General features: G+C 38.3%; 1 protein-coding gene across 1 annotated transcript in view; it reads left to right on the forward strand.

The window, feature by feature from the left end:
* Nucleotides 1-3609: 3609 nt before the first annotated feature.
* RANBP3L (RAN binding protein 3 like) overlaps nt 3610-17685 on the forward strand; it is a 43627-nt gene continuing 29551 nt past the window's right edge. Inside the window, exon 1 of the mRNA XM_015543520.2 lies at nt 3610-3719. Within this exon, the coding sequence (XP_015399006.1) occupies nt 3629-3719 (91 nt within the window). The 5' untranslated portion in view covers nt 3610-3628. The remainder of the gene's footprint in view (nt 3720-17685) is intronic.

Here is a 17685-nt window from a genome sequence, read left to right on the forward strand (position 1 = left end):
TTTGAAACAAGGCAGGTTATTAATTAAATAACTCACTTGCATACTAATGTCCAAGGCATATGTTCCTGCTTCTTAAATATGGTTCAACTGAAAAAAGAAAACTCGCCTATAAACTTAGGACCATTCATATTATTTAACCAAGCACTATGCTTTCTGAGCTATAAGTTCTAATCATAAAATATCATTTTTCCCAGTATCCATCCCAAACGCAGTCGTTGAGAAGATCAATTATTTACCTGTAACATGCCATTCAACAGTGGCGTCTTTTTGACATCACAGCGAGTTGGTAAGGGAATAAGCTCGAGTTTCTTAGAAATTCTAACTCATCTTTAATCAAATTGCAAGTAAAAAATGCCAAATATTATTCACTTGTTTTTTGACCCAACCAGACTTCACTTTCTACACTCTGACTCTTTGCTTTTATTTACAAGCAAAAAGCAAAGTATAATATGCCCATTATGAGCTACTAACTTGGTAGTGTTTCTGAAAAATAAGGGTACGGCTTATTATAACTGATTCTAACTATAGCTGATAGAGCTGATATTATTTTACATATTCCTATTACATACTTTCAGCTATCCTGGCTTTTTTCCAGTGGAAATTGGTGAGTCAAAACAGAGTCTCCTCCCAGAGCAGAAATGTGACTCGATATGCTGTGTAAGAACCCAGGAGTCTCTGTAACTCAAGTAATCAACCACAGGGTCACTGCCCAGGGCTGACTCAATAATGCACAACAGTGGGACATAGAGGAACCAGGCAGTAAGTCTCCCTGGGGATTGTCCCTATTCCCTAATGTTGTGGCACTGGAAACTAAGTTTAAAGCATTCTTGTTTTTGGTGTCATCAGCCCTCAGGAGAGATATAATGAATGAAAGAATGAGCAAAGCAGACTATTTAAGCAGGTTATGCATGTTTACCTGGACAAGAGGACTTTATAAATATTCCATCTAAAAAAATCATATATTTATATAAAATATAAACCATGTTTAAATATATATGTGTATGCATATATATATATATTTCAGACACCACCCGTACCTCCAACACTGCAGCTGGGAGTCAGGAATCTCTATGACATTCCCAGAGTAATTACAGTGCTCAGCCAGGTTGGAAAATCAAGGGCCTAGATTTTCAGATACACTCCCAAATCCTACTCATATTTTTTGTTTTAAATCTATTTCTTTCTCCTCAGGCTATAGCCAAAGACAAAACAGGAATCTCCTTATTTTCTCAAGTCTTTATATTCACAGAATAAATATTGAATAACCTCTTGCATTGTTTACCAAACATTTGTTTCATTTGACAAATGAAGACACAAACTCAGAGATGTTAAGTACCTAGTTCAAGGTTACACAGTCCACTAATGGAGCACCAGGGCTAGAAGGCTGGCTGTTTTAGCCTCTGTGGTCAGCTGACCATTCCTTTTCCCCCTTCTCCCCAGCTTTACATCCAAGCGTAAGAAGAATGGAGGCGTCTAGGGGCTTCCTTGAAAAATCAGACATAAATCAGGGTAAATGTAAGATATTAATCCCCATGCAATATTTTCTCTCAGAATCCTACACAGTGAAAAAGACTTATGAGACATATCAACCAAAGACCATGTGTAGACCTTTGGGTCCAGTTTGAACAAAATGTAAAAATGTTTTGAAATTATTGATAATGATTAAATCCAAGTGATGGGCACATAGGGCTTATTATGCTATTCTTTCTACCTATTCATATATATATGTGTGTGTACATATATACATATATATATACACACACATATATATAATTCATATATATGTGTGTGTATATATATACATATATACATATATATATACACACATATATATATACATATATATATATACACACATATATATATATTTAAATTTCTCACTATAAAACTTTTTTTTAAAAGAATCCATTTCTCTCAAGGGCTGACTTACAGTTTTATGGGTTATTTGACTTACCTATATAATAATATGCTTATCAGTGAGGTCCGTAACTTGATAGAATGTTGATAGCTTTATGTCACTCTGGAAGAAAATGCTTCAGCCTTCTGCCATGACTGCTGTGAAGCAGGAGATAAATGCCAACCGTTAAAGCAGAAACTATGTTTCTCTAACAATTGGAATCTCTTTCAAAGTAGCTAAATACTTCTATAACCTGTTGTACTGTGAGGGGCCCAAAACAGGTAGACTATTAAAATAATAAAGGTGGTTTAATAAGTCATGGCAATTATGAAAGAACAATCACACATATCACAAGGGTTTTTATAAGTCAGAGTATGTTTGGGGAATTGTTCATCGCCTCAAAGTGGAAGGAGAACACCCATCCAGATCTGGCAAAGAGGTAACCTTCTAGTTAGGGTTTCAAACTTAGCACCAATTTCCAAGTGCGCCCAGGAAGCTGTGGAGCTCAGACTTTGAGGCTAAGCACTCTGCCTTTCTCCTTCATCCTGGCCCACCACCTCCGTTCAGAATCTACAAAGAGCTGTGGAATCTTGAAGGGCAGCATCTAGTCACGTTCATTACAGTTTCAGGGGTAACAGCTTCTGAGTTAAATGAAAGGTGTTTAGGGTTTGTTTTTAAACAGAAATTAACTATGCTATTATTTCAATGAATATTTCAATGAAATATGCTATTTCAACACAAGAAACCACTGGAAATCTCTTTGTTTTGTGACCTAGAAGTAGACATGGAGAGTCTAAAGGGAATCAGAGGTAGATTTCTGGGAAGATAATGTTTTATGTGTTTATTTGTCTTCCAGAACTCCAAATAGTTGCGTTGGCAGGCAGGCTGCTCTATAACTGCCCCCTTCTGAAGACTCAGAGGTGTTTACAGAAACTGAAAGTCCCAGCAGTATATTTCCATGAGCTCATTACCAGTTCCGCTTATACCCTTCAGATGTTGCATGTGCAAATGAACATCCATGCAGTATAAACCCCTGCCTTGAGCTTTTGTTCTAATTACAAAGTAGCACAAGTCAGAAACGTGGTGACTATAACATCAGGGCATCTTTTTAGAATCCCTGCTTTGGTCACTATTATTCAAAGCAACTCCAATGCCATTTCTTGCCTGCCTCTTTATGCTAATCAGCCTAGCTCCCTCGGCCCCTCCTCCTTCAGCTTCCTTTAAGAACTGTTCAGTTTCAGCTGTCACAGAGGGTAACTCAGACCAGGCTTGGAAATCACTGGATTTAACTCAGCAGCACTTTTTAAATTTTGTGTATCTTATTCTAGCAGTCCTCTCGAAATACTAGAGGCATTAGGTTTCGTGTCAGCAGATGGGTCAAAACATTGCCAAAACTGTAATTGGTTAGAAATAGTTACTTTGTAGGATTTTACACTGTAAAGGGGAAAGCTTCAAAGTACTTTGAAATGAAAGACGAATTAAGCTGTGCTTTTATCCAAATGAATTGGCATCTTTGTATGTAGGGGAAGTTATATTGGTCAATATTTATTTCAAGGATCATGACTAGAAAGCACTTGGAAGTTTATTAGAGAAGTAAATGCTTTACACTCAAGGACAGGATCTGCATGTACCTCTGTGGCTCTGGGTGTCTGGTGAAGACCATTTTAGGTGACTAACCAGGGGAAGGAAATGTCCTAGTGATACTGGAACCACAGCCGTATTGCCAGCACCATGTCTGCTGCACAGAGAAAAGACAGCAGGCACCTGTTTAACAGTTTTTATACCTGTAAACTGAAGCTTCCAGAAGATCAGCGACAGCAAGGTGAGTCAGCCAGGCTAACGCGTTCTGTGACCTGGCCATTTGCATTCCAGGAGGAATGGTAGGCTGGGGAAGTGCCTGGGGAATCTCTGGTTGGAAGATGCTTTATAATCTTTGATTTTTTTTTTTTTTAACTCTGAGAATAGACATAATAGTGATGCATAAGGGTGAGTTAACTTGGGTTCACTCCTGGTTTTTAAAGGACTATGGGAGACTATCAAGAATGCTATTCCTTGGACTTGTCCTTCTGAGGCTTATGTGCTGAGACTTCCAGCCACTGTTGTTTTTCTAGAGTATGCTATATTTGTGTAATTCAAAACACCCATCCAGGGAAGGCTAAATCAGCTACAAGGGGAATTTGCTGAGATTAGCTTTATGTTACACTGGAACTGTCTTCCCTGTCCTGCCACTAATGGCACACTTTTGGATTTAAAGTTGAAGCCTAATTTTGCCTGGATCTCTGACTCACTCATTCGTGGGAAAAATAAATATATTCTTGGCTCTTTCCCTGTTACGATGTAGGAACAGCTGGAGAAAGACAGTGAAAAGTGTCACATTTCACATGATGGGCACTCATTCAGACTAAGCTATCTACCTGGCAGCCATTTTCACCATCAGTCTTTTTTAAAATTTCAAATCCACTACCCAGCCAGCTGCATCAATTAGTGGCAGATGGCTGACATGAATAGACAAGATGATCTTTCCAACCCATTCTGGCACGGACAGCAAAGGACACTTGAAAAAAAGGCAGGGTGCTGTCACAGATGACATCATCACTCCCCAGAGGTTAAGGATTGGCCCCGGACATTTCTAACTTGCCCTTAATAACCACTGATGGATCTGTCTATGTAGGGATCTAGGCTGCATGCTCTTTATTTACTTTTCCACAGACACGGTTTTAGATTTTAGTGGCATAGACAGAGCTGGCTAACGGGCTGAAACCTCCCATTTCCAAGGTGGCACCTGTGTGCTAACGTTTGCATGAAGGTGTCAGGCCACTTTCTTGCATTAGTTCCTGGACTTCATGCTGTACAAGGATTACCATAGTGGGGGTATAAAATGCTTTATAATAAATGGAAACAGCAAAAACTTTTGAGACCGTTCGGTATCATCAGGGCTGAAACAAGTCATTTTAAACTAACTGCTTTAGCATGTAAAGTCCTGGAATGTGCCAGAGTTTAATCATAGCACTATAAAAGTTGTGCTCTTCTGTTAGTAAACGCTAGTCCATCATAGGTTTTTGTTGGCTGTTCATTTTGTTTGAAATGTTTAAAGCTACTTCCCCACTCCAATTGCTAATGTAATATTTATTATATAAAATTTGCCAGGGGGAGCATAGAGGAGATGGTTAAAATCACCATCCAGAGAGTGTTGTTCTTAACCCTTTAGTGCATAGTCTTCCAGCCTTTTCTTCTGTGCCCATGTACAACGTACTCTTTTGCTTGATTTTTAAACAAAATAGAGTTATTTTATATATAACATTGTATGAACTGCTTTTTAATTTAATAATTGATTATGAACAAATTTCCATGTCATCATTCATGTGCATATATTCTTCTACAACCTTATTTTAGCTATTTATTCATTCATTCATTCATTCATTCATTTAAATTTATTTTTGAGAAAGAGAGAGAGCATGAGTGCATAAGCAGAGAAGGGGCAAAGAGAGAGGGAGAGAGAGAATCCCAAGAAGGCTCCACATTCAGCATGGAGACCGACACTGGGCTTGATCCCATGACCCTGAAATCATGACCTGAGCCCAAATCAAGAGTCCAGTGCTCAACCGAGTCACCCAGGTGCCCCTCTGCAGCCTTGTTTTTAGCAGTTGTATGCTCTTCCTTAAATGGATGTAGTAAAATTCCTTTAGGCAATTCTCTATGATTAGACATGTATTTTATTTCTGTTTTTTCCCTTTTACAAACAACATTGTGTTTAACCTAAGCAAATGGATAAATCATTGCAGAGGTAAGATTATTTTCTTGGGATACATTCTTAGTGGTGGAATTGTGAGGTCAAAGGATATATATGTTTTTTTAAGATTTTTGTTGTTGTGGGTTTTTTTGTTGGTTTGTTTGCTTATTTTTTGACAGTTGGCCCTCCAATCAGCAGTATAGGGGTATATTCTCAGTAATATTGGGTATTATTTTTATTTTTCCCCAATTTTCAAAGTGGAAAATACTATGCTACTGTGGTTTTAATTTAAGGCAGGCTGTCTTAATGTTCTCTTCCTTTATTGGCCATACCCAGAGGAGACTGGAAAAATCATTATGATGACATACTTCCCAAAATACCAAGAAGACTAGAAGTCTAGTCTTTTTTTCTCAGACTGAAGCTTTTGCCTAGAATATTTTGAAAGCAACCATATTCTTCCACAACTGAGTCTCAAAATATCAGTCCCCAGAAACCACAATCCATAAGGCTGTAAAGCACGTGAATGCAATTGAGAACAGCGTTCAACAGCATTGACTGCTACAAGAACTATCATCTAGAGATCTGAATTGACAAGTGACACTGGGCAGTGTTTGCTATGCTGCTGAGTAGCATTCAGTTACTCTTCTGGAGTTTAAAAGTATTCATTGAGTATAGTGGCCTTGATTTTTTTTCCTCCAAGCTACATTGGCACCTTGCTATTATGCAAAGTTCAGCAGAGGTCCAAGAAAGCAAAGCGATTGGTTTCAGAGAGTGAGGTCTGGCTATGGATTTGTTTATGGAGGCATTCTGAGTTTGTGGCTTTGGCCTACCCCCCCCCCCCCCCGCCAACCACACCAAAGTTCCAGCTTTTTAATATACAGACCATGATTAATTGGCATTTAACTCCTCAGAGGGCATAACCAGATTCAACACATAGGTACTTTCTAACCCTCCCTGCTATATGCTGAAGTGCTTTATGTTATAAAATTATACTTTTTGGGTGATCATTTAGATAAAAGTCACTTATTGTTTAGCAACTATCTGAACGACGACTATGCAAAGCACTGTGCCAGACATGGTACATCAGTTGAACCAAGCCAACTAAACTATGGTTTCCAGTCCCCATAGTATTTACATTCTACAGCAGCAGATGCTAAACAGTCCAGCACAGGAATCCAGTAGGCTTCTCTCCCTACTTGTTGCTGTCTTTATAGATTCTTCTGGGATAGTTCAAATCTATTTATCTATAACATTGATCTGAGATCACATTTATAAACATTAACTTATATGTCTACAAAGCCTCAACAAAGTTCAGTTCACATTACATGTGCGAGGTAGACTTAACCATACTTATGTTTTATAAACCATATTTATGTTTATATACTTTAAAATTCACAAAGTAAATGTTTAGAATGCTTTAAAAATTACACAATTCTCAATACATTATCTTATTTAATTCTTACAATAGTCAGGTGAGGTAGTGTATTAGTCAAGGTTCTCCAGAAAAACAGAATCTCTAGGATGTGTGTGTGTGTGTGTGTGTAGATAGAGAGAGATCAAAATTTATTTTAAGAGATTGCCTCACACAATTAGGGAAGATGGCAAGTCCAAAATGCACTGTGTGGGCCACCAGGCTGGAGTCCCAGGCAAATTGCTGACCAACATTACAGTTGAAATCTGAAAGTGGTCTGCTGGCAGAATTCCCTCTTGCTCAGGGCAGGTCAGTCTTTTTTATATCCAGGCCTTTAGCTGATGGATGAGACCCACCAACATTCTGGAGGGCAATCCGCTTTACTCACAATCCACCAGTTTAAATGTAAATATCATCCAGGGGCAGCTGAGTGACTCAGTTGGTGAAGTGTCCAACTTCAGCTCAGGTCACAATCTCACAGCTTGTGAGTTTGAGCCCCGCATTGGGCTCTACACTGACAACTCAGAGCCTGGAGCCTGCTTTGGATTCTGTGTCTCCCCCTCTCTCTTTGCCCCTCCCCTGCTCATGCTCATATATAGCTATCTCATAAAATCCATGATTTTTGAGATGCAATGTTTAATTTTTTTTTACTGATCCATATCAGAGAAACTTCTCTGCAGATATTCAAGATGCATTAGTGTTCCTTCTGATTTTTCTTGCTCTGACACCAACTGGGTGTACTACAATTTAATTAAATTCTGTCATTATCCAGAGTTAATGAAGACTCCAGAAGTTAAGGGCTCAGTCTCAAGAGACCGATCCACTTAAATGCTAGCTACAAATTTCAGGTGTCTCCAAGCCACCTCCATTTCTGCCTGGATGACTACAAATTTAAGGCTTCCCACAACTCTCCCAGGTTTGAAAATTTGCTAGAATGACTCACAGAACTCAAGAAAGCCCTATACTTATGATTACCATTTTATTATAAAGGATACAAATGAACAGCCAGCTGAGCAGATACATAAGGCAAAGTGTCGGGGGTTTCTGAGCACATGGAGTCAGGGTATCCCACTCTCTCAAGACATCAGTAAGATCATCAGCCAGGAAGCTCCAGTAAGCATGGTGTCCAGCGTTTCCACATGGGATCTCGCTACATTTGCATGATTGATTAAATCAGTGACTATGATTGAACTCTGGCTTCAGTCTCTCTTCCCTCTCTGGAGGTTGGAAATGGAAAGTAGGGCTAGAAGGTCCAACCCTATACAACCTTGTTCTTTTTGGTGTGGCCAGCCTCTCCCTTGAGTTTCCTCGTTAGCATAACAAAGACAAATGGCCATCAGTTAGGAAATTCAGAGGGTTTTTCAAGCTCTGTGCAGGGAATGGAGAGCTAAAACCAGATCTATTCTTTATTACATCACATTTTGGCTGTCATTTTCAGGATGAATTCTTTTCTTAATATTAAGACAGTTTCCTGCAAGTCAAGGAGCACAGATTAACGCCCTCAACCACTTATTTATTCAGTACAGTTTTTACCAAGAGCTGCGAGCTATATTAGACACTAGAAATGCAAGTTTTTCTGCCCAAGTTTATTTTCTGTCATGTGCTTTTTTGAGGAATTCAGTAATAAGAACTCAGCTAATGGTACTTTTTCAACTTTTTGGGTGAACGAAAAAGTGATTTGACTCCATAATATTGTGACCCTGCTGCATTAATCCTCATTCTGTGTATTTTGGCCACACTCCTCTTGAGGGTTTCAGAAGGCACTTAATTTAGCTTTGAACTTAGTAAATATAAATATAAAGGCTAAGTGGGGCATGTTTACTGTGAGACCAAATTTGCTCTGAGTCTAAACCATAAAACACAAATTATATTTAGATTGCCGCAAATGCACTATTTCCCTTGAAAATACTCTGTGAACATTTATGAATATACTTAATTTAGAACACTTAAAAAATTAAGTGCTAAGGAATGAAGATACAACCATGAGAAAGGAAACGCAGTGGTGGCAAACAATGAAATAATGCCTTTTATATGAAAAGATAATGTGAGATACACACATTATGCTTCTCAAAATAGATTTGTATTAGGTTTCCTTCTTTGTGATTCTAAAACAGTGAAATGGCATAGACAACATGACATCTTTTGGGTGATACATGGCTAAATAAACGAGGATCAGAGGAAGGAACCCTGCACATATTTTTGTTTTTCTTCCACCAAAAGGGAACCTCAAAGTGGCTCAAATGAGTTTTGTTCTATCTACAAAACCATTACTCACATTTAAAAAAAAAAAATCTTTTTTAACGTTTACTTATTTTTGAGACAGAGAGAGACAGAGCATGAACTGGGGAGGGTCAGAGAGAGGGAGACACAGAATCTGAAACAGGCTCCAGGCTCTGAGCTGTCAGCACAGAGCCCGACGCGGGGCTCGAACTCACGGACCGCGAGATCATGACCTGAGCCGAAGTCGGCCGCTTAACCGACTGAGCCACCCAGGCGCCCCCCCCCCATTACTCACATTTAAAGGCACAAATTGGTGGAAACAAATATAGACCATTTAAAAATAACTAGAAAGGAGAGAACTCATATTCTATTAGATTTGATCATATTCAAGCTCCCACTCAGTGCAGGAATTCTTTCCACTAAGCTTTCTTAATAGATGGCACATTTATGAGGATCTGAAATATATATATAATGGTTTAAACTCCATTTTCCCACTTCACACTCATTAGGATGGCTACTATCAAAAGAAAAAAAATAGAAAATAACAAGTGTTGGCAAGAATGTGGAGAAATTAGAACTCTTATACACTGCTGGTGGGAATGGAAAATAGTGCATCTGCTGGAAAATAGTATGGCAATTCCTCAAAAACTACAAATAGAATTACCATGTGATCCAGCAATTCTACTTCCAGGTATATCCCCAAAAGAAGTGACAGCAGGGAATCAAACAGGTACTTGCACACCAATGCTCATAGCAGCATTATTTACAACAGCCAAAAGGTTAAAGCACATCTTTCCATTGACAAGTGAATAAACAAAATGTGGTGTATATATATATATATATATATATATATATATATACAAGAAAATATTATTCAGCCTTAAAAAGAAAGTAAATTCTGATACATGCTACATCATGGATGAATCTTGAGGACATTATGCTAAATGAAACAAGCAAGTCACAAAGAGATGAATACTATATGATTCCACTCATATGAGATTGCTAGAGTAGTCATTTTCAGAGACATAGAGCAGAATGGGGGTTGCCAAGGGCTGGGAGGGGGAATAGGGAGTTATTATTTAATGGTATAGAGTTTCAGTTTTGCAAGATGAATACGTTCTAGAGATTGCACAATAGTGTGAATCAGTTAGCACTATTGAACTATGTGCTTAAAAATGAGTAAGATGGTAAATTTTATGGTATGAAAAAAATTTTTAAGCCATTACTGGCCAAAGCCATCCCTAATTATGTTTCTGAATTTGGGCTTAAAAAAACAAAAACAAAACAAACCTTCATTTTTCCTATTCCTAAAACCAAAACTAGAAGGAAATATTCTGCTCATCTCTGATTCCCAAAAGCTATTTCTTTGAAAACATTAATAAAATTAATAAACTCCTAATTTTTACAAAAAAAACCCAAAACATTACCAATATCAGGAATGATATAGAGTGTCATTATAGATCCTACAGCTATTAGAGTGATAATAAAGGAATATTATGAATAACACTGTGCCAGAAAGACACCAAAAAAAAAAAAAATTCAACAGCCACTCACATAAAAACTCCAAAAGGATTTAGAATAGAAAGGAACTTCCTCAACCCAAAAAGAACATTTTCAAAAAACTGACAGCTAGTATAGTGCTTTCATTGTCAATGAAAGACTTAATACTTCCCTATGAAGATTGGGAAGCAACCAAGGATGTCCACTATAGTCACTTCTATTCAACATTATGGAATAGGACTGAAGGTCTTAGCCAATGTACTAGGTTAAGAAAAAGAAATAGGGGTGCCTGGGTGGCTCAGTTGGTTGAGCATCTGACTTCGGCTCAGGTCATGATCTCATGGTTTGTGAGTTCGAGCCCCGTGTTGGGCTCTGTGCTGACAGCTCAGAGCCTGGAGCCTGCTTCTGATTCTGTCTCCCTCTCTCTCTGCCCCTCCCCCACTCATGCTCTGTCTTTCTCTTTCTCTCAAAAATAAGTAAACATTAAATAGTCATACAGACTTGGTTTTGGGTTTATACTGGAAACCACTCACAGCACTACATGTCAATGGTAAACAAATCATATTTTGTCATATGTCATCCTAACCCAAAAACTCCAGAGCCTGTGCTATAGCCCGAGTTTCCTTCCTCTCATGTGGGCTCATTTAAGTACCTGCAAACGATCTGAGTGATGGCTGGCCCTTGAACTCAGTTTGTCATTCAGTTTTAAATGTGTTGCTATTCGAGTCACCAGTTGATCTGTATGTAAACCGCTCACCACATCCAAATGTCTCCCAAAAGGGGTATTTAACTGTAAAACAATAGGTAAGAAAATGCAGCAGTATCAGTGCAAACACATCAGATCAGAGCAGGTGGCCTGCTTACTGGGCTAGCAGTTTTCACTGAAATTTAAATATTTGCATGATATATGTTTCTTAAACTGCACGAAGTGTGAAAGATTGCAATATACCACTTTTGGAACTGGGCCAATATGGCCTTGGAGAGATGATTTAGATTTTAACAAAATAAATAAGAAGTACCAAAAAGTCCAAATTAAACAGAGGCTAAGCAATAGTCATTATTATAACTCACTTTTTTTTTTTTTTTTTAGCGTTTATTTATTTTTGAGACAGAGAGACAAAGCATGAACGGGGGAGGGTCAGAGAGAGGGAGACACAGAATCCGAAACAGGCTCCAGGCTCTGAGCTGTCAGCACAGAGCCCGACGCGGGGCTCGAACCCACGGACCGCGAGATCATGACCCGGGCCTAAGTCGGCCGCTTAACCGACTGAGCCACCCAGGCGCCCCAATATAACTCACTTTTTTATTTAAACTGGGGACTCTATTCAGAATAAAGTGCTGGCTCAAAGTGCTCATTATATTAAATCATTAACTTGACTTGAAATCTTAACATTTAGGCCAGGTAAATTTCACACCTGACTTGCTTTTTAATGAAATCTATTGGTAAAGCTAGCATAATAACCAAAGGCAGGATTCAAAATGCAGTAAATACTCATATCTAGTAAAAAGCTGCATTCCTTCTACCCAATGATCAGATATCTCACCCTATGTAGATGGTCAATAAATAAGCACGAGGTCATAAGAGTGAGATCTAGATTACTGACAAGAGATGATGATAGTCGGAAGATACCTTTTGATACTAAACCATCAAAGAGCATGAAACATGCATCTGTGAATTGAGCCAGAAGGAGACAGAGGCTAAACTGTAACTGATGAAATGGAAACTGACCTATATACTCGAACGGGAGAGCGAAAAGATTTTTCTAAGTCTCCCGTATCACTGCAGAATGGGCTTCAGGTCCTAAAAGAACCCACAGCTAACAGGACACAAGTTCCTTTCCCTCAGCAGATGCAGAGAAAGTACCAAGTCTCCGGACATGACAGCTTAGTAACTGGATTGTCCCTCTTGAGTAGGAATCTGTAATGACTGGTTTCAATAATTGGCTCCAAATCCTTTCTTGTTCTGATAAAAGGAAGTAGTTCATGACAAGAAGGTATGTTACCATCTGGAGAAAAAAAAGTAAAGCAGGGAGACTTGATGGAAAAGGACCATTTTGGTCTAGGCCTGTCTGTGTTAAACTGTAGTTGACTTGCAGAGAAATGAAGTCACAGATAAGGATTTATGTGTATGTGTGTTTTTATAAATTGAGTGTGAGTAAGACATATACCAGAGCTACAGATTATGAGGGTCTATTCGTTCAACAAGACCGACTTTGTCATAAGGAACTTCATGTATGAAGTATGGATTCAAGTGTGGATTAGTTTTGGTATTAGTTGCCATTTTTCTTTCTGAAAATTGAATACGCTAAAATTAATTAGTAGAGGTGATTGTTTTGATCGTAGGCTGAAGCAAAGTAGATTTTGAGGGACTTGCAGAAAGCTCTAGCTACAAATAAAAAGAGAAAAAAAGCATAAAGATTTAGAAAACAAATCTTCAAAAAACACCCATAATAGATGTGCCGATGTCTTTCTAATTTTGTAAACATTTCTTATATTTTAAGGTTTAAATTCACAATATTGTTATTGTCTTTTACTTTGCTCGTAGCAGGCTATTAATGTTTATTTAGTAAATCAATACTTTTTCCCCAAAAGTTCATCCAAGTGATTAATATTCCTAAATTACTGAGTGTTCGAGCTTTAAACTCCACTTAGGGCAATGGATCTTCACATACTAGAAAACTGAAAGCAGAGGAGAGAAGTGACTTACTCAAAGTTAATAGCTAGTGCAAAGAGCCGGTACTATACTTCTACATTTGTTTGAGAATGTTATGAAGAAAGGGCCAGCATAATAAAAAGGATCTACGATGCATTAAAAAATTAAGACAAAATAAACTTGAGTTGTACCTTATTTAAAAATACCCACAGAAAGAGTATTTACTTGAGTAATAATCTTAGTATTAAGCAGGTAGAGAAAATGATGAGTATACGAGGGAGGGGAAGGAGAAACAGGAAGAGGGAGGAAGGGAAAAGCGCGGAGAAGCGAGGAACCAGGCGCTAGAGAGAAATATGCAGCCAATTGAGAGCAAAGAAAGGAGAAGAAGCAAATGAAGAAAAGCTGATTTAAAAAAAAAAAAAAAGGTCCAAAATGTGCTACATACATACACCGGGATATTATTCAGCCTTAGAAAGCAATGAGATTCTTCATACATGCTACAGCACGGATGAACCTTGAAGATACGCTAAGTGAAGTAAGTCAGGTACAAAAAGACACAGATTGCATGATTCCACTTCTACAAAGTGTCCTAGGGCAGGTGGATCCACAGAGTCAGAAAGCAGAGTGTGGTTTGGTGGGAATGCAAGCTGGTGCAGCCACTCTGGAAAACAATATGGAGGTTCCTCAAAAAACTAAAAATAGAACTACTCTACGACCCAGCAACTGCACTACTAGGCATTTATCCATGAGATGCAGGTGTGCTACATATGCACCCTCATGTTTACAGCAACACTATCAACAATAGCCAAAGTATGGAAAGAGCCCAAATGTCCATCGATGGATGAATGGATAAAGAAGATGTGGTATATATATACAATGGAGTATTACTCGGCAATCAAAAAGAATGAAATCTTGCCATTTGCAACTACGTGGATGGAACTGGCGGGTATTATGCTAAGTGAAACGAGTCAGTCAGAGAAAGACAAAAATCATATGACTTCACTCATATGAAGACTTTAAGAGACAAAACAGATGAACATAAGGGAAGGGAAAAAATAATATAAAAACAGGGAGGGAGACAAAACAGAAGAGACTCATATATATGGAGAACTGAAGGTTAGTGGAGGGGTTGTGGGAGGGGGGATGGGCTAAATGGGTAAGGGGCACTAAGGAATCTACTCCTGATATCATTGTTGCACTATATGCTAACTAATTTGGATGTAAATTAAAAAAATAAAAAATAAAATTAAAAAAAAAAAAGAAAGTAGAGTGTGGTGACACAGGCTCTGGGGAGAGAGACATGGGGAAATAGCACTTCGTGGATACAGAGTTTCAGTTTAGGATGATGGAAAAGTTCCAAGATGGACGGTGGTAATAGTTACGCATCAGTGTGAATATACGTAATGTCACTGAACCGTACATTTTAAATGGTTAAAATGGTAAAATGTTATGTATATTTTCCCACAATAAAAAAAAAAAACACACACTTAAAAGAAATGAATTGATTACAGGATCTCCTCTAATCCTTTCTTTTGGACTTATCACAATAGTTCACTGATCATGAAAACTTGAAGGAAAGAAAATGAATAGATTTAAAGGCTTGTTCTCAGTTTTCTTGAGAATTCTTCAAGTCGTATACATTTGAAAAGTGAAAGTTTTTCTCTTATAGTTTTCTTTAGCATGATGAACAAAATGTTTCTGGTAAGGCTTACAAATTGCTACCTGGCCTTGACTTCTGCCAAACTAGCTCTAAATCAATGCAATAAGGTATCTGCGGCTGGCATTGCTGTATTCCTGCTCATTTCTGTGCCTGAGGGCCAGCAGGGCATTTCAGTGACGATGAATGGCCGCCTGCCGGCTTCTGTGAATTCCCAAGAAGAGAATGAGGTCTGGGCCTTCTGGGCTTGTGAGCTCCTTGGGTGGGCAGTTCTTGCTCCTTTCTTCTGGCCTAGGCCTCCAACATCTTGTTCTCAGGGGAACAACATCCATTTAGTCTTGTGGAAACAAGAAAACAAGGAGCCTTTTTTTCCTGCTTGCTCAAAGCCTCAGGACAAAGAGGAATAAGGAAAAGAGATTTGGAATTAGAAGAAGCCGCAATCAAACTTCTCCATCCGGTCTGTGTCCTTGGAATCTAGGAAGGAATTTAAAAATAGTGTGTTTCTTTAGTGAAGAGGAAGAGCTTAAATTTATCTGAATTCAGATAAAGCTACGCTTCAGCCATATTGATTTATTAATAGTCTATGTGAAGAGTGACTTCTTACTAATATGGTATTTCGTGTCAGAATCACCTCTTTAATTTTAGCAGTACAGAAATGCTAGAGAATTACTTAAAATAAAGAGATACCATTTTAAACCTGTGCATGTGCCTGGTCAATATTAATCTTCAACATGTCATAAAACCTTGACTATATTTCTGTTCCCCCTCCCTCAGCAAAATGGAGAGACCCATTTCTAACATATGGAAGCAGTTTCACACTGCAAGTTATTCCGAGGGGAAAATATGTGATTCATAAATGCTGTCAAATGAAATATGTATTTCCAAATGGTACCAAGTTGACCAAGCACATCCTATGACAGATTCCACATCTTTATTACCCCATATGCATAAATGAAGGAACAGTTTAGAGAAGGGCAAACAGCCCCTTTTAGCATCCTCCATCCGGAAGTCCCATGTTTGTTGCTGGGACACATATTCAAGTAATCAAAGATTGCAAGTAACCTTATCACAACATAGCTTTATTTATAAACAAAATAGCACCTTCAAATTATGGAGAAATGGGTATGCTCTGTCCAAAGTAATACATTCGTCTGGGTTATTTTCGTCAGTGGCTGAATATATATATATATATTGACAAGAAGATTTTAGATGGCAAGGTTCACCATGCCATTTGCCTGCCGACATTCCAAAACAAACCTCTTTGGTCAGAATACGAAGAGAAAATGGTGAGACCAAGTGAAGCATCTTACAGTGTTTACAGAGGGCAAAACCAAAGTGCAGCTAGACTGACGCAGTCTGTGGCCACATCTCAACGAGGCTTTTACAAACCATGGAAGCAGGAGAACCCTCAGAGCCCAGGCACATCACAACTTCAGAAGAGAGGAAGCTGTCAAGTAGTCATTTAACTCACAATGGAAGCCAGGAGGGACCCTTTCTTACAGGAAAAATCTCTCCCGTTCTTTAGTCCCTAAATATTAGCTGTCTGGTCTCAGGCACATCCTGTAATTTTAGAGGCTTTCTTTTCTCATAAGCACAAGGGTCTAATAACCTACTTTTTGAGAATCCTATAATGTAGTAAGAGCTGCAGCTTACTGAGCATTTCGTACGTGCCAGGTGTTTTACCTCCATTACCTTGCAACTCTGTGAAGTATGTTTTATTATCTCCATCTTACAGACAAGGAAACCTGGGCTCAGAAGCATCAAATGCTCTGCCCTGGCTTATTATTAGTAAATTCAGGAGATGGAATTTGAATCCAGGTCTCTTTTCCAACAAAGCTTGGATTTTTTAAAACCACGCATTCTGGACCTTAGTAAGCATTCATTGAGTCACCAAAAACTAATATATTTAAATCTGTCTTACAATAGGTAAAGTAGGATGGAAATGGAAGACTTTAAATTACCCCAGTGCATAAAAGAAGCATCATGGGAGGTCACCAAGGTCCAACCTTTTATACTACTTCTTAAGGTCATATTAAGTTAAACAAAAGGCAAAAGGATAAAGATTAGTCGTGACATGCATAAGCATATCATATAGTAGCTACTGTCTTTAAGAATGAGAAAAAGAAATAATTTAAAAAGTCGGGGTGCCTGGGTGGCTCAGTCGGTTGAGCATCCGACTTCGGGTCAGGGCATGATCTCGCAGTCTATGGGTTCAAGCCCCGCATCGGGCTCTGTGCTGACAGCTCCGAGCCTGGAGCCTGCTTCGGATTCTGTGTCTCCCTCTCTCTGCCCCTTCCCTGCTCATGCTCTGGCTCTCTTTCTGTCAAAAATAAATAAAATATTAAAAAATTTTTTTAATAAAAAAAAAGAATTTAAAAAGAAACGAAAAAAGAAATTTCTTAAATTTAATAATATAAGAAATTTAATTTCTTTTAATTTAAGAAATTTAATAATTTAATAATTTAAGAAATTTAATAATTTAATAATTTAAGAAAGAAATTCCAGTTTTGACACTGGAATAATAGTAAAATTTAATGGCGTATGCTATGATACCTATTGAAAAGGTCACCACTCACCCCCAAATATAAAGCATACTACACATGATGATCGTATCTTT

Source organism: Panthera tigris, chromosome A1 (assembly GCF_018350195.1).
Source record: "Panthera tigris isolate Pti1 chromosome A1, P.tigris_Pti1_mat1.1, whole genome shotgun sequence".
Lineage (NCBI taxonomy): Eukaryota > Metazoa > Chordata > Mammalia > Carnivora > Felidae > Panthera > Panthera tigris.